The sequence below is a fragment of the Euprymna scolopes genome, chromosome 7 (genome assembly GCF_053919585.1).
Source record: "Euprymna scolopes isolate OS-2025 chromosome 7, ASM5391958v1, whole genome shotgun sequence".
Classification (NCBI taxonomy): Eukaryota; Metazoa; Mollusca; class Cephalopoda; order Sepiida; family Sepiolidae; genus Euprymna; species Euprymna scolopes.
The window spans coordinates 107,209,098-107,229,942 of record NC_136488.1 but is presented as its reverse complement, the minus strand read 5'-3'; the positions used below and the strand labels follow the sequence as shown (position 1 = coordinate 107,229,942).

The 20,845-nt window shown below is 32.2% G+C and overlaps 1 protein-coding gene across 2 annotated transcripts in view; it reads right to left on the bottom strand.

The window, feature by feature from the left end:
• The window catches only part of LOC145279883 (uncharacterized), a 95,873-nt gene that overhangs the window by 41,481 nt on the left and 33,547 nt on the right, over nt 1-20,845 (bottom strand). For both annotated transcript variants that reach the window (XM_080131343.1, XM_080131344.1), the window contains 2 exons: nt 13,657-13,827; nt 3,747-4,018 (listed from right to left, as the gene is read on the bottom strand). In XM_080131343.1, coding sequence (XP_079987469.1) covers nt 3,747-4,018; nt 13,657-13,827 — 443 coding nt within the window. The remainder of the gene's footprint in view (nt 1-3,746; nt 4,019-13,656; nt 13,828-20,845) is intronic.

Below are 20,845 nucleotides of genomic sequence, written 5' to 3'. Positions count from 1 at the left end.
ATTTCCACAAGATACAATTAATAAAGGAAAGCACTTTTACAAAAGTGAAGAAGTCAGTCGAGTGATGCCCGGGGAAAAATGATTACAAGGATGGGGAACGGGTTCAGGAACAAAACTATCTTCTTCTCTGTAACCTGAAAGAGGCATTTAAATTATTCACATCAAAGCACCAAGAGGAAATAGGCTTCTCTAAATTCGCCGAGCTTAGGCCAAAAGAATGCATGCTAACACGTGATGCCGGGACTCGTACTATTTGCATTTGCACAATCCATCAGAATATAAAGTTGATGATTACAGGATCTCATCCGGCTAAAGTGACTGAAGGAGAAAGTCATCATTTGACAGATTACAACCAATGCATACTTGCTGTTACATGCAATGAAGCATCGACAAATTGTTACTTGGGTGACTGCTCATCTTGCAACAAAATGATGGATGATTTTGTTATGCAAGAAATTTTTCAAAAAACTCAATTGATGATTTTGTATACAAACAGTGGTTATCAACTGATAGAACCATTCTACAAACTCTATCACAATCTACAGAGAAATTTATTGAAACTTTCCATGCAGGCCTTCAAAAATTGAAGAAGTATAATTTCATTGCCAAATCACAATCAAAATTTTGTTCTGATAGAAAAGGTTCTTTAAAGTTTGGTGAAGTCTTAGCAATAGCAGATTTTTCTGAGAATTATTCATGTATTTTGCAAGATTCAACTCAAGGATTCCACTGGAATAATGATCAAGCTACATTGCACCCATTCATCTGCTACTATAGAAATAGAATTGAGCTTGAGCATATTAATTTTGTTATAATATCTGATTGTCTTAAGCATGATGCAGTAGCTGTCCATTTGTTTCAAAGAAAAGTTATAGAAAAATTAAAAGAAATGAATTTTAATGTACAAAAATGATATATTTCTCTGATGGGGCTGTTACACATTATAAAAAATTTTTAAACTTTATAAATCTGTGCAACCATAAATCTGATTTTGGTATTGATGCAGAGTGGCATTTTTTGCTACTTCTCATGGGAAAGGACCATGTGATGGGTTAGGTGGCACTGTAAAAAGGTTAGCAGCAAAAGCTAGCCTGCAGCGACCGTATAATAAACAAATATTGACGCCAAGGTAGTTGTATTTTTATGCAATAAAAATATTTCCGGAATACATTTCTTATATTCCTCAATTGCAGAATGGACAAAGGAAGCAAACATCTTAGAAGACAGAGTTAGCAATTCCTCCACGATTATAGGAACACAAAAATGACATACTTTCATTCCTCTCAGAGAGAAGTGGAAATAAAAACAGTGTGAACACAAAAGAAAGGAAGAGTAGTTCGAATCACAAAACGGAACAATATGGAGTTCGAAGACATTAACAGATTTGTGACAACACTTTATGAGAGCAATTGATGGTTAGGATGTGTACTTGACAAAAATCCAGATAATGATGAGGTGAAAGTGACATTTTTACAACCAAATGGACCCTCTCCATCTTTCTATTATCCATTACATCCAAATATATCAATTTTAAAATATTCTGATATTCTTAGCTCAGTTGATCCAATAACTGAAACAGGAATATCTTATAAACTTTCAAAAAATGAGATGAAAATGCATCATATATTTTAGAAAGAAAGATTATGAAAGAAAAATCTAAATAAATATTTTAATGTTCATTATTATAAAAATGTTTCAGTAAAACAGATTTTTCATTTTGAAATGTATCCTAATGAACACATGTTGATTTCTTGTGTATATAGTGTATGCTTAAGACTTCTAAAAATGTCAAAGAAACTCTTTACCATCGCCATCAAATGTTTATTCTTTTGATACTATAACCTACTTAAATCTCAACGCACTTTTTAGAAATTTTTATTACATCACTTTCTGTATTAAAATCTGTGTTGTATAAGAAAAGTATGAAAGTCATAAAACAGTTTGACTTCACAACCAGAATTTGCATAAAATTCAACATGTCAAGAATTTTTAAGAACATGCATTTTAAAAATTTGTCACTGAAAAAAATTACCAATAAACAACAGAAATTGCCTTAATAAAAATTGACTTAGTAGACCATTGAGATCACATATGTTTTATCGTATAATTTAATAAACCCTTAACATCTTTCAAAATTTTTTTTTTTATTATATATCACTTTTTCCATAACAAAATCCGTGGTGCATTAAAAAAAAAAAAAATGGTGCTTATGCACTTTTTGAACCACACTATTTTTCAAATTGTATTTTCAGCTTAATTTAAAGTTTTATGATATGTTCTTTTTATTATAAAATTGTTAGGTGAAAGTGCACATTAGTTACAAAACACCCTACTCTCCATATGTTAAGAATGGCTTCCGAAATAACGTTATTATTTCAGCATAGTTCAAAAAGTGCACAAGTACCAAAAAACAAATGAAGAAAATTCAGTTTCATTAACAATTTTTTTTTTTTTTACTTTTTGACCATGATCTTTATGTAAATATTAATCAGCATCAAAATAGCTTTACAAAGATATCAAACTTGACCATATTGGGAAATATCAAAATGTTTTATATGAAGTCGCAGGTACTACGTTCCGCCATTTTGAATTTGCCCACTTCTTTAAAACGCTTGTAACGATAGTTCTAGTGAAAGGCCCATCATGAAATTTGGAATATATACTGTCATAAGATAGACAAATCTTCTGTCAAAATTTAAAAGAAATTGAACGAACGGTTTCTGAGATAATTCAGGTTAAAAGTTAAGATCATGGTCAAGGTCAACTTTTTTAATTTGATCTTGAAAAAAAAATTCCCAGATAAAATTATAGATCTATCCAAGTACTTTAAAATGATATATGAATGAACTTTTTAGGCCCATAAACAACAGAGATATCGTCTTATAAAGTTGGTCACTTCTTCATAAAAATTCACATTTTTGTAAAAGGTCAAGGTCATATCTCATTAACACATTGACTTTGAGATGTTTAACAAGTGCAATCCCTTTCATGGAGATCTAAGAGCATAGCAAATTTGAAAAGAAATCCGTGTTGGACATGGTTTTACTCCCTGTCGATTTGACATGGAATGAGCCATATATATTTTACAAATTATAGGAGTACTAAAAAAACTACTCAAAAAAAATGAGAAAAACGACTAAATTTTTTCATTTTTTCATTTGATTATGACACTTGTGTTAGGGGCTAGATATATATAGACGACTGAGGAGTTATACAGCCAGATGTTTGTTAACATTACATTTCAATTTATGCATGTTGGTAAGGTTGGGAAAACAGAGAACAGAGAGGGAATTCCAAAGATAAGCAGTTGAGTAAAAAACAATTATAGTAGAACACATAACAGCATCTAGCGACCCCTGCAGAGAAGGGGTGCGATTTTGCTGATAGTCGCGGTGTCTGGATATTTATGTTGATGAGTACAAGTGCAGTAAGTTTATCGGAGCACATTTTGTGGATGTACTTGTGTGATGGCCTTGTGATTTAAAAATAAAAAGTTTTTCAAAAAAAAAATTTCAAAGGAAACTTAAAACATATCAAATCTGTTTGTATGTATTTCAGTTTCAATTTTGAATTATAAGTTCTTAATGTCATCTATAAAAATATGATTTTTATTAAGAAATTATTGTAGCGATTATCATTAGGTTAGAATTCTGGGGACATGCAGAAATAGTACAAGTTATGTGTGTCATTTGTAACATATTGGCAAATTGGAAATCAAACTCAAGATTCTGTCAATTTCTACCAACCTTTGGGTTTATTCGGATCTTTGTGAACAGCGTTTTTCCAGGTTGCTTCCAGTCCAAAGACGTCCGTGTGAAACAGAAAAAGAAGGCTTTCTTTGAGGGGTAAGATGTAAAGTTTTCTTCCAGGAGTGAGATGTATTCTTTGGGGTTACACGTTTGCATTCCGCTGCAGTAGACTTTCATTTTCTTCCCGTGTAATCCGACCGGGTAAATCCAATACTCTCCATCGGGTACAAATTCGGCACACTTTTTTAATTCTTTGCATGTAGTAGGTTCTAAAAAAGATATGGTTTTTATCTTATTTATTTTGATAGTATATATACTGTCCAAAACTATCCGCCTTTCAGGCAGGAATTAATCTAGCTGTTTCCTTAACTACAGAAAAAATAAAGAAACAAAGTTTTTTTTATATATTTTGGTAATTAAAAAAATACAACAAAAGACTATTGTCATAGTGTTATTATATTCCAATGTTGAGATTTGAATTTTGCATAAGCATAAAAATGAATCCTAATAATGAAAAGAATAAACAAAAAATTAGAGCAATTGTAAAGCATTACCAAAAGAAAAAGAGGTGAACAAAAATCAATAACTGTTACTAAAGATAATAAACTCACTTTTTTACCTGCCCACTTTTTTTGTTTTCGTATTTTAAAATTTGATCGCGTTACAGTTACATTTTAAAGATGACCAAGCGGAAGTTTTCTTGATGAGTTTTTCGTATTTTGGGGTGAAAAAAAAATGTCTTAAAATTTACTTTTCTACCTAATTAAAAGGAGAAAAGTACAAAAAAATTATCAATTTTCTTGGATGGTTGGCAAACGACTGTCAGTTATCTTTTTGATTTTAATCTAACGTAATATATTTGACCGAACATTTAAATTGAAATAAAAACGTTTTAAAATACTTTAAACCACAAAAGCATTTTATTACTTTTCGTAAAAGTTATTTGTTGGCTATTTGTTACCCCTTTCTTTCTGTTGGTTATTCTTGACCAGGGTTGCCAGACTATAATAAATGTTTGAAGCCAAAATTTTCGGGAAAAGGCTAGAAAAGGCCAAATTAAAATGCGAAACCACATTTTTTTAGGTAAAAAAAAAAAAAAAAAAAAAAAAAGCCAAATTGAAAATCGAAGAAAAATTAACTATGTTAAAGTTTTAACAGTTTTTTTTTCTGTATTAGTTTTGTAGTGTTTTCTTGGCAAAAGCGTTACCTATGAAACTGAAAAATATGCTTTACCACCACCACCCTCTTCCAAGCATATTTTTTGGTTTTAATTTAATAGGGAACGGTTTGATTTTTAACATTTAGCCAAACAATTTCATTACAGTACATTCTACAGTTTAGATATTTTTAACATTATACAAGAAAACATCAAAGAATATTTAGTACTATTTTAATATTAAATAATTTAAGGAAATGTTGGTAAATTTGTAGATGAGAACTCTCAGGTGCTTCCACCCCCCAAAAATAACAGATAGATCTACTTTTTTAAAAGATTACATTTGAATATCTTGAAAAACTTTGGTAAAACAATTATTTCAGAATTCAGAGTGAGAGATCAGTCTCGCATATAAATTTGACATATGGTGATCACCCATTTCTAACAGGATAGCGTTTTAAGAACATATAACCAGAATTTCTTCTGTGAAAGAAGATAAATTGGGTTTTTTACAAGATTATTCACTTAAACTATTTAAATACTAGCAGGACCCATTAACTGGTGTTGCCAGTTAAAGTATGGTTGTTGTTTTTGCCCAACCCCCAACCTCCTTATGTTAAGAATAGCTTTTGGAATAGACACACCCAACCTCCTCATGTTAAGAACGGCTTTCAGAATGGACTCCCCCAACCTCTTCATGTTAAGAACGGCTATCAGAATAGACACCCCATTTTGTGAAGAGGAGTTGTCAAAATATTTGCCCCAAAATTTAACCTTGATAATCATTGTCAGGATACCCATCTGCAAATACTATAAACCAACAAAAAAAATGTGGGGTTGGCAGTGTAAAAGAAAACAAAAAAATAGCATTGTGTAAGGTTTGCTAAGCTGCTCCAAAATCGAAAAATAAAAAATGATACCCATACATATTTTTTTTTCAGGGTTTGTTTTGTTGGATGGGGGGTGGGGGGGGTAGTAAGTGGTATGTTGTTAATGTGTGCATAGGTTAGTGTAAGTTTATTAGTATTTAATTTTCTGTTTATGAGCAGTTATTATGTTTGTATTTGGTATATTTTTTTAAACGATGGCCTCTTGTAGAGAATGTCACCATATTTGAAAAGTTCTGGAACATTCGTTTATGTATTAAGAGGTAGATTCTGGAATAATCGAATATCAGCTCTCAGTCAATGAGAATGGGTGGAATTTGAGAAGGGAGAATTTATTATTTTTGAATCGGAAAATGGAAAAATTATGTTATGTCTATGAGTTTATGATCCAATTATGAGTGGTGCAAGCACAATATCTGTAGAATGTGTACATTTTCTCTCGTGGGTGGTAGGAGGATTTATTATTTAGGAGGGCAATAGGAACTACTTTCTCTAAAGATACTGCAATTGTAATGGTGTTGCTCCTAGGAGGAAATGTAGGATTTTATTATAACGACTAAATGTGTCTAAAATGTGGTTCTAAAGTTACATATGACAGTGGCTAATAGTTTAGACATAATAACTTTGTATGTGGCATCTGTTGCTACAAACCTACGGTATTTTCGTCCAGAGGGGAATTTCTGCAATCAAAATATTATATATGGAGAGGAGATAACATTTACACACGTTATTCTTTTTTTAATGTTCTCCAGTATGATTTAAAAAATTATAGACTGATGCACCCTCACCGTTAAGAAAATAAAACAAATAGAAGAAACACACAAACATTTTTAATGTAACTGAAAAATGTGTTCAAAATACTTTTCATTAATTACTATCACAGATCGAATAGATCGACAAACACAAAAATTATGAGAGAACGAAGAAGTAAGTTGGGCTTTCACATGAATAAGGTTTAACTGTTGCAGTTTATTTTTTAGAAGATATGAAAAACATTAAAACAAGATAAAAAACAAATATTGCATTGAAACGCAGCTATGCACATGAATGTTTGTGATAGTGCACAAGAATAGAATTTCTGAACAAAGGTAAATGTGGTAGAAAGGTAGCAGAAATATAACTTGTCCACAAAATTCAATTGTTCTAATTTTTTTATATACACACGAAAGATGCAGAACTGCAAGTCTGTAGAACTGAATGTATGTACTAATGTATTGAACATTTTCAAATGGAGTAAAATGACATTGTATCAAAGACACATATGAACATATACATTATTTATAACAGTGTAAAAGACAGCATTTAAATTTAATCAATGCTAGCAAAGAGAAACATAATTCTTCGGTCTGAGTGATAGAGTAAGTAATTTTATTTACAAATTTCACAAAGCTACAAATGGCCATTTTTTCCTGTATGTAAAGATCACTTAAAACATTAACATTTTGAAATATAAAAAACTTAAAAGTTGCAGCATGTTAAAAGTATACAGATCGATAGATAATTAAGTTCTACTGCATTTGATATAAGTAATTTATTTTTGTTTAAAAATTAGAAAAATTATTGCATAGAATTTTAATTATTTTATAGTATTTTTCCGATTTGCCACTGATATATAAAACTGGGGAGATAAGATTTTTGGTGTATTTATCCATTTTTGCCTAATATGTAATTATATCGAAGAGTTTTCTTATTAATTTATTTGAAACTGATATTTTCACCTGTGTGTTATCCAAGATAACATTAAGAAGTTTGTCAAATTAAAATTAAATTATATCTATATTCTAAAGTAGACAAGGACCCTCAGCTATTCCTCCTAAAGATGTGATTCTACCTTTTTTAAATGATTACGTGTGAACATCCAGAAAAGAAATATTTATAATTAATTAGTTTCGCATATAAATTAAACATAAAATGATCCTCCATTTTCAAGCCATCATAACTTTTTGGGTAGTTAACTTTTTTCTATCTGACTGGCAAAATCGTAAAACCAGATTAAATCACCTTGAAAAGTAAAAAGCAGAGAATTTATCTCCCATAGCAAAAATATACCCAAAGTTTAGAAGAATTTAGAAGAAGTATAGTATCAGAACAAGTACTACACTTTAATGTAATCATTGATTCATGACTGGGACAGAAAAGAAGTGTTTATAGGCGATATAAATTTTTTTTTTTAAGATTATAACATAATTAACCCTTTGGAGTTAGCATCTATTTCGTATTACACATGAAAACTGAAGAAAACATTTAAAATTGATAAATATGCTAGTATAATTGACAGATTTCAAAGATGGCGGCATGATTGAAAGGTAATTGTTTATTAGTTGAGACTCCACATCTACTTTGAAATATTGATTTATTTTTAATTTGCCAAAGTTCCTTATATTTTCCCTTTATGCATTACATCCAAGATTTTCATAAACTTATGAAATTTTTATCTATATCTTTCACTCCTGCTATTTTTTTCCATTAAACCAATTTTACAATTTTTACTAGTTCCAATTTTCCCATGCCATTCTTATTGATACAATTTGTACATAAGTTCCTATTTGTCTACTCTATTTGTCTATCATATTCTTAGAGAAGAATTATTTCAGTCGCCACAATACCACATTTACTCAGGGGGTATCAACTTTAAATATCTTTAAAATATTGATAAATTTAACTTTAGTCATAACTTGAAAAGTAGATTTTGTTTCTAAGAACAATCTATGCGTCATTATTAAGACAAATGTGTCTATTAATCCAAGATAGTTAGAAAATCTATAATTATTTATTTTTAATTAAACTTTTGGGACTTACTCAAGAAAAAGCATAAGATTATTTTTAAACAATTCTTTTTAAATACAACTTTAAATAGCTATTTGAGAAATAGTTTAACAGTTATAAATTTAAATTTCGATAAATTGAAAATAAATCGATTCCATTAATTTCAAAGTACTAGGTTTAAAGGATTCCAAACAAAAAGCACAAACATTAATTATTTCAGAGGAGATATACTCAGTGACCGATTGACATAATTGGACAGAGCAAAAGTACCAACACTAAAACAATTTCTCCAGAACGGTTTTATATTCAACTGTGAGAGGTTCCATATAAACGTTTAGTAAGTATGAAAACAAATTTAACATTTAGGTGTGAGATTCCTTCAGTGAGGGGTGGGAATGGGCAAGGGACTTTACTCTTTTTTTCCTGATATGACAAATGTTAGATGTTGATTCCGGGGCTGTTTTTCTCGTACAAATCCATGAATCAGAAAAAAAAAAAAAGACAAAATTTAAAAAATCTACAAGTCTTGACATTGGAACTACTTTTTAAATTACTTAATTATGACCTACCTGGCAACTCTGTTCTTGACAATGACGACAACAACAACAATAATAAATAAGGCATAATGATGATTTTTTTTTTTTTTTTTTTTTTTCGTAATTTAAAAAAGCTCAGTGGGAAAGGCGTATTGTTAAAATATTTTTACAAAGAGAATTCCATAATTTTAAATAACACATTTTTGTAAATTAACATCCTTGGCTAAATTATCACCCACTTAAAGAAATGAGATTCTACCTTTGATGTTGATTCTAACTTATTAGGGCAGTTAACTAATATGTATATTTCAAGACTAAACCTGAAGGTTAACTAATATAGAACGACTCAAAAACGGGGGATCATTTTATGTTAAACTGATCCCCCCACTTTAAATTCTAAATTATTTATTTTTGTTATAGTTGTTTTCTCTTTCCACAAAGGTTTTTCAAGCTATCCACAACTACCCTTATCTTCATGAAGTGCACTAGCACATTTAATACAAAGTTTTAACTCTCAACATCTCTTTATGTGAGCAGCATAAGTAGGATATATACACATGCACGTCCTTTCTGGTGATCAGACTTTCAAAAATTACAACCGTAATTAAGCTTAGAAGATTTGGGGCAAAAATTCTCCAAAGTAGAGGATTTCTTAGCTTCTGAGTAATATTTAAATTAGGAGTGAACTTCTTCTTACTAAAATCCACTGCCTTATGATGTTGATTCTTACAGAACTCAATAGTACGAGCGATGTCTACACAATTTTCTAGAATTTGTTCACATGAGAGAAAATTACTACCAATCTTGTGCACAAGTTCAGATTTAAATCAATCTGGTAGCTTACTAAAAACTATGCAACTAAGTAAACAATTTCCTGGGGATTTACATTCCAGAAAATTCATTCCAAAAGAATTCCTTAACTCGTAAACCTGCGTTTTAACTGCATTTAGAAATTTTCTGACAGCTGCATTACTAGTCAGTCTGTCTACACCCAACATGGTGGAAAATATAGTCTTCTATGCTATTCTCGTCCAAAAATTCCTTGGAAAGGAGTTCTAATGCCACCCCATAATTTTTTTCAGACACAGACAAATGTCTAATCAACCTGTAAGATGATTTTTTAATACTACTAATCTTAACGCATCATTATCAAGATTAGCAACACTATTCAGAAATTCTCTATGAAAATTCAAATATGCCAATTTATCTGCCTCCAAGTCTCTATCATTAAATTTAGGGCATTCTATCCTAGAAGATAAATCAACCTCTTTTAATCTTCCCTGACAATCTTATACAAGGGTCATTATCTGCAACCTTGACAGGCTGTAAATTCAGATAATTTTTCCTGTACCTCCATCTTAAATAAACAATATTTATTGAAAGATTCAATGACGCTTTCATCAGCATCTTCAGCTAAATAAATATCTATGATCTGATCTTCCAATAGGCCTACAGACGTTAAATAATTATCCACTTGACTTGATACAAAGAATATTTAAATTCTTCAACCACAACTGAAGATTCTAGATACTCGAATATGACTAAAATTTTATATCTAGTCAACTTTAACTTTTTCAACAAGGAATCTACTGAAATAGCAGCCATTTTACTTATTAGTCGCCACCCACCCTAAACCTACAACCAATCAGAGCTAAGAACAACAGTAGGAAAAGGCAGACAAATATAGGGAGGGGTATAACCAACAATGCCGTAATTCAATTTTGGTGCTCAAAAGACCTACCAAACACAGTTTCTAACCAGAAGGACAAGATGGCGATGTAAAAGCCCACCAAATTCAAACTGAGCAAAAAGACAAGATGGTGACACAAAAAGAAAAAAGAAAGCCTAGAAAGAGAGGGGACAGCAGTTACAGAGTGAACACAAATACACATTCCATACAGAATGCCTGAACAGAATGGTTCCTCAAAATTTTATTCAAACAGAGAACGATTCTATTGATGAAATTCTCAAGCGTCGGTCGTTGGGGAATGATTTTACCCAGATGTTTTATTCGAGACTGGATTTAAACCGTTCAGGTTAGAATTCCATCAGTTCAAATGACAACTAGCAGAAATTCATAACAAAATTTAGCAGAACATTTGTTGCTATCTGCAACAACAGTTATCCCGCAGGTCATAGTTACCAAGGTACAAAAAATGCAACAACAAAAACAAGAAAAAGTAAGAAACAACAAAATAATTTATTGAGAAAAAAAGGGGGGGGAGATGTAAAATGTTTACTCACGCCTGCAATTGCTAAATTTGCCCCTTAGCAAGGTCTAATGGACCTTAAGTAACTATAAAAAAAATCATTGGAGAGAGTGCAGAGTAGAAGAAGGAAAGAGAGAGAGAGATAGATAGAAGGCACTTAATGAAGAACTTTTTACAATGGACGACATTTTATCTTTTTATGTGTGGACGGAAATAAGTCAACAGAAATTACGTCCCCTTAACCATCGTCAATATCTCTTTTTCTTTTTTTTCTTTTTTTTGCCTTAGGGTAAATAGACCCATGGTTTTAGATGACAGAAATAAAACCATGAATATTCAATCAAAGTTATTTTGATAATTCCTGTAGTTTCATCTCTTCGGCAGCTAAGTTTCCACCACCTTGCTCAGAGGATTTTACTTTTTTTGTCGTGCACACTGAAGTCGACTTTCCATTTGTAATCTGGCTAAACTTAGCCATGCAGCATTTCGACCTCGTGTTAGGCCATTCTTCATTCCTAGGAGAAATATTCTGTCTTTTATCCTCCAATGCACGAATGTTACTGATTTTTATGTCTTTTCTGACATGTCATTCTTCTCTGACTTGTTTATAGTCGAGTCAGACATCCGGATAAATTGTGACCTTCGCTCGGTTAACTTATCTTCAAACTTTCTTGATTTCCAACTGTTTTAAAGTCCAGTTAAGACTATTTCCAATTTTACGTCTTGTTTGATGGAGACAAAGTTCACACGTCCTGCACCAGTGGATAGCAAATCCCCAACTGACAAAATATCGTAAATCTTCAAAAAAACAAGCGGGAACTTCCCAAACCAATCAGCGAGTACAATTCAGTCACATGATACAACAGTCATCATCATCACAATAGAAATAGATAGAAATAGTAAGAAAGAAAAAGTGGAAAAAGAGAGAAAGAAAGACTAAACAAGAATAAAATTCCAACAGAGGAAAAGAAGGGCAGCTTTTGAACAAATAACGAGAAGACAGTTTGTGGAAGAAACGAAGAAAATAAAAAGGGGTTCCCTGTCGACACAGTCGTGGATTTCAACACTGAGAAAAAAGGTAAATTATTGCTTCCTACAAAGAAGCAGGCATCGCAATTTTAGCTAAATTTTGGAAAATAAATCACGAGAAAGACAATTCTATGAAAAGGAATTGCATAGACCATTCTTTCATAAATTCAACATCACTCATATTACCAGCAAACGAAGCATCTTAACTCATCCCACAAGAACTTACACAAGGTTCGAGGTGCCTTCAATAAGTTTCCAGACATTTTTTGTACAGGCATTTAAAATACGAATTTTAAAGAAGTTCACAGGAAAGATAAACATGACTAGAATCAATTGATTAAAATCAAAATAAAAAAGTATAATAAAATGTTATATAAATTTTTTTAAATAATAAAATAAAATATAGGTAAACTTGACGTTAACACCCTTTGCTAATATGTCATTCGTCACAACATAACATTATTGTAAACATAAAATGTAATGATTCAATGCAACATAAAAAGGTTTCAGACAATAAAATAGTTTGTAAAGACAGAATACCTTGAGTACTACGCAAGATGTATAAAAAACATATAAAAGAATGGCTAAAAAATGCAGTGATACCTCACTTCACTAACACCTTAAACCATAAAGATATCGACTCACAAACACATTTTCTAACACATTTCATTTTCACCTGCGAACACGGTGTACGAACATACAGGCTTTTGCTGGAAATATATAAATGCACAAATCCAAGAACTATTGCATCAGTTATGCTCATATTTGCATACAATGAACATTGTTCTCTATTGCAGTGTTGGCGATAAACTTGGGAATCGTCTTCATTGCATTGATTTCGCCAAGCAATTGTTGTAGCTAAATGAGTAACTATGTTAACGAAGTGTAAGAAATAGTAGGTAGAATGAATTGTTCGATCTTGGTTGTGTTATAGTCGGGTTGACATATGGTTCGATTCAGTCTCAAGAGATCCACCTTCACAAACTCTACTTTCTCTTCAAGAAGTGATTTTTTTACTGTTGATCGCCTGAGGTAACCTTGTCTGGAAATGTACACAGCATTTTCATAGGTCAAAATTGGCTTATTATAGTGTGTTGGCTTCTCAAAACTACACCTGACCTTGCGTCTAACTTCCTGGTAAAGAGGTAAATAATCTGTTTCGAAAGCAAGTGCACGTGTTAATTTGATGTGCATTAATTTCAATGGGGAATTTGTTTCCACTATCAACACAGTTGGACTCACAAATGCAGTTCAAAACCGAATAACCTTGGTGAGCCGAGGTACCACTGTACTTTGAAATACCGAAATAAAATCTATACTGACGTTTACAGGTGCCATTTGGCTTGGACCATTTCCCGTCAATACCGCAAACGGATGAGAAAGTCTCTCCCAGGCTGCATCGGTACAATGCCACCGATTTGTAAATCGTAGTGCTATATGCCACTGACTTGTAACCTTCAGTGGGAGGACTGCCACAATTCACTTCTTTCTTGTCTGAAAAAAAAAAACAATGCAATGATAAAGTAAAAACATAAGTGAAATCATTTGAGAGATGAAAAAGAAACAAAGCAAATTATATGTTCACCAACGTTTCATATTTATTTCAAGACTTCCTTGAGAAGATTTATTTAGAGAAAATAAAATACCAAATACAATATTTAAAAATATATTTGTTGCATTAAAAAGAATGTCTTTGTTTTATTTCAGAACGAAAAAAAGCTGTTAGCTTTCAAATTGTATATAGCGTTGTGGCATGAAGTGAGTGAGATTTTTTAACATCATATAGTCGTTAGATATGATGTAATTTCTGTTCGTTTTGGAATTAATATAGCTGTTATAATTCAAATGTTAGATGTATAATTGTAATGTGTTTTGCTGTTTTTATTATTTATTTATATATATTGAGTTTCACCAACGTATATTTGATGACAATTATGGCATGGGATAAACACACACACACACACACACACACACACACACACACAAAGCTCCTTATATATATATATATATATATATATATATATATATATATATATATATATATATATATATACATACGAGCAAACAGTTAATAAAACATGTTAAAAACGCTTTGAAATTAGTTAAAAACATATTTAATCTGAAAAGGAAATACTAGATAAGTGGATAGTCCTTAATCCACAGAGTTTCGAAGAAATACTTTCCTTCTCATCAGAGGGTAGAAATTAGCAAAATGCAGGATCGGATTTTGCATGCAAAAATATTTGATGAAACAACAAGTAAGTCAAAGATCTTACTTGAAAACAAAAAAGTGAAGCAGAGGGAATATGGTGAAGAAAAAGGTGATTACACATGAATGGATAGTCTGGTGGAAGATAAATAATCCAGTGACGGTAAAATCCAAATATATAACTTCAAGAAAGTCAATTGAATTTCCATTTGCACAAGTAAAATCCAAGGAAATCCCGTAATTGGAAGAAGATGGTCCATAATAATCCAAAGGCAGAAATCCATGGAAAAATTAAAAAAATGTGTACAAGGAAAAAAGGAAAAAATTCCAATAATATTAATAAAAGAAAAATAAGATATGCTTTTCACTCTACTGCCGAGATATAAATATAAATAAGAAAGATCAGGAAAGAAAAAGAGGAGAAAAAAATGGTGATAGAGTTAAATATAAAATAGAGAAACAAATGTCAAAATGACCCAGACAGGAAATGTTAAAGGCGCGAAAAAATATATAGGGCAAAATAATATAGGTCAACTGAAATGTACAGGTCATCACTTAAAAAAGTCAGCAAGAGTTGTTAGAAGACACTAAATGGAAAATAAATAAATCAATCAATAAATAAATAAATAGAAAATAAATAATAAATAAACAATAAATAAATAAATAAAAATAAAAAATAAAATATAAAATAAAAAATAAAAATTATTTAAGGAGGGGGATGGCCGGTATCTGCAAATTCAGGAAAAAAAACAAGAAAAAAAGTAAGTACAAGCATATAGTAAAATATAAGTAAATATACATACAAGATATGAAAGTGTGGGTAGATTGATATATTAGATAGATAGGAAAGTTTAAAGAATAAAGCAGAAAATGCAGATAAAAAACCGGCCATGCAAAGAAGAGATAAAGAATTAAAATAAAGGATTATTAAATTATAAAGTATTAAGTATGTAGAAAAACGATAAAGTTAAAGAAAATTTTTTTATATCTATATAAAAGGTAAAAGTAATAACTATGTAATTTCAAAATTGCCATAATTAAATTTGGACTTATGTTTACAGAAAGAGATCAGTTCATTTTTAGAATTTATTATATTGTTACTTTGAGGGGAAGTAATTATAATTATAGCTTCGGTTGTGCAGAGGCGACATGACTTAGAGCCTGGAGTATAAGACTTAACTATTTTCATGATAGTCCATTTGATTGAGAAGGGGGTATTGTTAGAGTTAAGTTTTTTAATTAAAGTGGTTAGAGAAGTTCCTTGGTTATTATTAGAATTATGGTTGTTAAAAGAAGAAATGTGGTTTAATATTCTTTTCTTAATTAATGTTGAAGTAGCGCCGATATATGTATGTATTTTATTAAAAGCTCGAGGTCTGGTATTAATATAAATTTGCTGATTTGTATTAGTTAAATGGTTTGAATTTTGTTCATAGTGTTCAACAAATGGTGGGACAATGACTATTTTGAATGGGATAATGAGTGTTGTTAGTGTTAGGATGGCTGTTAGGAGAAATATTATTATTTTCATTAATATTATCATTATTATTATTACTAGTTTGTAGATGGAGGGGCTGCTCGAGTGGTGTATTGGATTAGTAACTATATCAGATGGAGGATGGGAAGAAGAATAACTTGAAGACGAAATATTAGTATCTGTTATGGGATGATTGCATGGGAGCTCAGTAATAGTGCAAGAATATATAACATCTTTATGGATGCAATCATTATTGAGTGGGCAAAGATGTTTATTATTACAATTACAGTTAGTTTTGGGTTTAATTGGGAAAGGAATTTTTTGGGCTGATTTAATTTTTTTGTTATTAGATGTTAAGATTCTTTGTGCTAAATTAGGCATTGTTGAATAAGAAATCCTGATTGAATTTTTATTGAAAATAGAACTATATCTGTGTGGGTATTTGAAAGAGTTTTGTACAATGTTGAAGAATTCCTTAGGTATATTAGTTTTGACATTTAGGCTAAATGGAGGATTAAACCAAATATTTTTCTTTCTCCTGATGCGACTGGGTGGGTTAGAGGTATTGCGATTAGTATTTTGGTTTGGATTATAAATGTAGACTGGTTCATTGTTATTGATAGCAGCAGATCTTGTTATTTGAACTGGTTTCTTACGAGTCATATTGTGTGATTACAGATTTAAGGCGGCCTGCAGGAGGAGCATAATTGTTGCATTTAATCTTTTCCTTGTGTCCTGAGTTCCATAAGGCATTATTGAAGAAAGTAGCATTTTGATTAAAAGTTTTTTTATCAGCAGAAAAAGCAGAAATTCTTCTAGAAACGGATGGTACTATAGATTTTATAATTGAGTTGGGGTGGTTAGAAGATTTATGGATGTATAAAAGCTTAAGATTAGGTTTATGATAGGGGCTATGAGTTTCGGTGTTAAGATTAAGTGTAACATCTAGAAAATTTGAAGTTTTTTTGTTTGGTTTGATAATTATAGAAAGGCCAAAGTTATTGAAGAAGTTATGTAATTTTTTAATTGTTTTGTTGTACTCTCTTGGCCTGGCTGTTGTAGTAAAAATGGCATCGTCTCTATAAAGACCCCCTTGGATATGTTTAAAGTGGTATTTAAGTTCTTTCTGTAAGAAAAATCTGCAGAGACAGAAGCACCCATCAAGATGTCAAAATTATAAGGGGTATCCTTTCTAGTCCAAAGCTTATTGTTAAATTGTATAAGGGACTTTCTCGCTAGGAGAATTAATTTTATTTCTAAATTAGTTAAGTCAGAATTTCTCTTAGCAAAGATCAGAGCCTTATTTAAAAGGATCGGAGAAATTGATTGATAGTAATTTTGGATGTCAAATGTTATGAAGTTAAGGAGGTGTTTATCTTTAAGGGAGACAAATTACGGAATCTGAATTCAGCCAAAGAGGGAAATTTACTTTTTCTTTAATAGAAGGGATGATTCTATCTAAGATATTTTTGCTTACAGCTCCTAAGTCAGAGTTAGATGGGCAGATCAATCTGATGGAGGGGTTGACATAGAAATTAGGTTTATGATCTTTGAGGGTGAATCTAGGAGTACCCAGAGAAATTATTTCAGTGAAGTTATGAATATTCATAGAAGTCAGTAAAAGTTTAGCTTCAGAATTAATGGAATCTAAAGTCTTAGGAGGGACTATTTTATAAGATTTATTAAGTTCTTTATACAAAAGTTTTTTATATGTAGTATAGTCAAGTTTATAATATTTTTTTTGTCTTATCAGCACGGACGAATATATGTTTATTCTTTTTAACTTTTTCGGCAAAATTATTTATTTTTTGAGTAACCGGATTATAATGGTGTTTTTGTTTCTTAAATTTAATTTTTTGGACTAAATTTAACATGGAATTCTCAAACTCCTCGAGGTAAGGGTTGTATTTGGGGTGGGCAGTAGTTTTTAATCCATAAAATTTGGCAGCAATTCTTTCGAATTTCTTTTGTTCTCTATGAGAGTTGATAGGGAGTTCATTTGTTAAGATTTCTGGGTGAAGTTGGTCTTCAGAGGAAATAGGCACTTTAAGTTTATTTTTAATGCTTAAGTCATGGAGATAAGCCTTCCACCTTATATTTTTTAGGAAAGTGTTCAAAGCGAGAACAAATTTGTGGATATATTCTTATTGGGTATATTTTTGGCAGATAGAGGAATGTGTTCCTTTTCAAACATATCTGGAGAGAATAAAAAGCTCAACCAAACGGGAGCTTATAATAAAATAAAATTACAATTAAATTTACCAAAATTATTCAAAGTGGTTAAACTAAAGTATATTAAGAATAAATATTTATAAAGTTATCTCAGCCAGATGTAAAAGCTCGATAAAACCAAATAGGAGATAGAGCTTATAATACGAGCAAACAGTTAATAAAACATGTTAAAAACACTTTGAAATGAGTTAAAAACATATTTAATCTGAAAAGGAAACACTAGATAAGTGGATAGTCCTTAATCCACGGAGTTTCGAAGAAATACTTTTCTTCTCATCAGAGGGTAGGAATTAGCAAAATGCGGGATCGGATTTTGCATGCAAAAGTATTTTATGAAACAACAAGTAAGTCAAAGATCTTACTTGAAAACAAAAAGTGAAGCAGAGGGAATATGGTGAAGAAAAAGGTGATTACACGTGAATGGATAGTCTGGTGGAAGATAAATAATCCAGTGACGGTAAAATCCAAATATATAACTTCAAGAAAATTAATTGAATTTCCATTTGCACAAGTAAAATCTAAGGAAATCCCGTAATTGGAAGAAGATGGTCCATAATAATTCAAAGGCAGAAATCCATGGAAAAATAAAAAAAAATGTGTACAAGGAAAAAAAAAATATATATATATATATATATATATATATATTATAAATCCCACCTCCTTAGCAACTATACACCTCTCTAAAACATCCCTTAGACAACACCACCTTAAATCCCCAAAATTATACATCCAATACAACCACCCATCACAACTACCATGACATACACTCAACCAAACCCTCTTAACCAATTCCCCCACACCCCACACCACCTTACGCCCTCCCCCTAAGAATCCCCCTAAATCCAACAAAATAAAACATACCTCCAATCACCATCAACTCTAAACACCACATAACCTCATCCCACATAACCACCCAATAATCGGCATCAATTCCCCTCCCCCTAGCCAACCTCTTGCCCAACCCCAACACACCCTACATGCAACCTCCACGACTTAACACGGAAATTGTTTGCATATAACTATGTGGATTTACACCTGCACAGGTAAGTATGCATGGAAATGTACAACTGACCAATGCCTTATGTCCATAGACGCATACCTTAGAGTATGACACCCCAATATAGCCTTCCGCCTAAACTGATCAATAATACCCTAAAAAACCAAATACCCCAACTTAGAACAATAACTACAGCACTCAATCCCCATATAAACCACCTCAAACCCCTCTCCAAAATCTATAAACATGGCTACCTAGGACCACTATCCCGGGTACGTAGGCGTTTATTAATGCGTATGTAAGTATATATGGATGAAACCTCTGCCCATATTTACGGCATGTCACGCTATATATCTATATGTATATGCGTGCGCACATATCGGTGCTTGAGGGAGTGTGGGTGTGTATCTTTGCAGATGTATATAACGAGAGCATATGTGTGTGCATATGTGTATGCGTGTATGCATGTATATCTGTGTACATGCATGCATGTGGGGACGTGCATCTGTGGGTATGTATATGTATGCGCAGGTGTACACCGGCGCTCCCATGTGCACCCACATCTAACCATAAAAAAACCCACAAATGAAAATGAAAATATTATGTATATGACCCTGGGAATGAATTTATGCTCATATTTATGTATAATCATGTCTATATCGAACGAAAGTATTGCGCCTATATACCCACAAATGAACTTAGATTTACATCTATGTAGACGAATATATCTATACCAATAACTGTCTGTATATCTGGGTGTGTATGCACGCATGTGTACATCCACGTGTGCGTCCGTGTGTATATGTGCACGTACCTATGTATACATGTGTGGATGTGAGAGTATATGTGCCCGCTGCCTGCTGCCCACATACGTGTGTGAGAGCGTGCAGCTGTGTATATATGTTGATGTATGTGTTCACGAGTATTAGTATCTGTATGTGTGCATGCGCTTGCAATGTATGCGTGGGGGTGCATGTGCATCTGAATCAATATGCGCATATAGGCCCATGTATACACCTCCTTGGGGGTATGGGTGTCGATGTGTGTATGTATCTGTGTATGAGCGCATCCATGCTTATGCACACGTACCCAATTTAGCACCTTTAGGAAAATTTGACGTCAGCGGGAGTGGCGCGGGAGGTGCGCGGGTGTCTATGCATGCATGCGCACGTATGTGCATACATTTGCATGCCAGGGCGGAGATGTATGTGTACATGTGAACGTTTCTTTAAGTATATATGTGTGTACGTGCGCATGTGTGTGCTCGCGCGCGCGGCCGCTAGCAAACCCTCTCCAAACAATTAACAACAAATAAAACCCAAATAAATAAACCGAATCATACTTATCAAGAAATTATCTCGCCAACGAGACGCCAAAAACTTTAACATTAAGACTCAAATTTTAAAGTAACCCCCTCCTCCTACCCCCACATATTCCCCTTCCCCCTCCATGTATAGGGATACATGGAGGGGGAAGGGGAATATGTGGGGGTAGGTCACACCAGAAATGAACTTCCCAGACCCTCCCCCACAAGGTCCTTAAACTCCCAAACTAAAACATTACCGACATACCAAGCACCCCCTCCCACTTTCCCCCT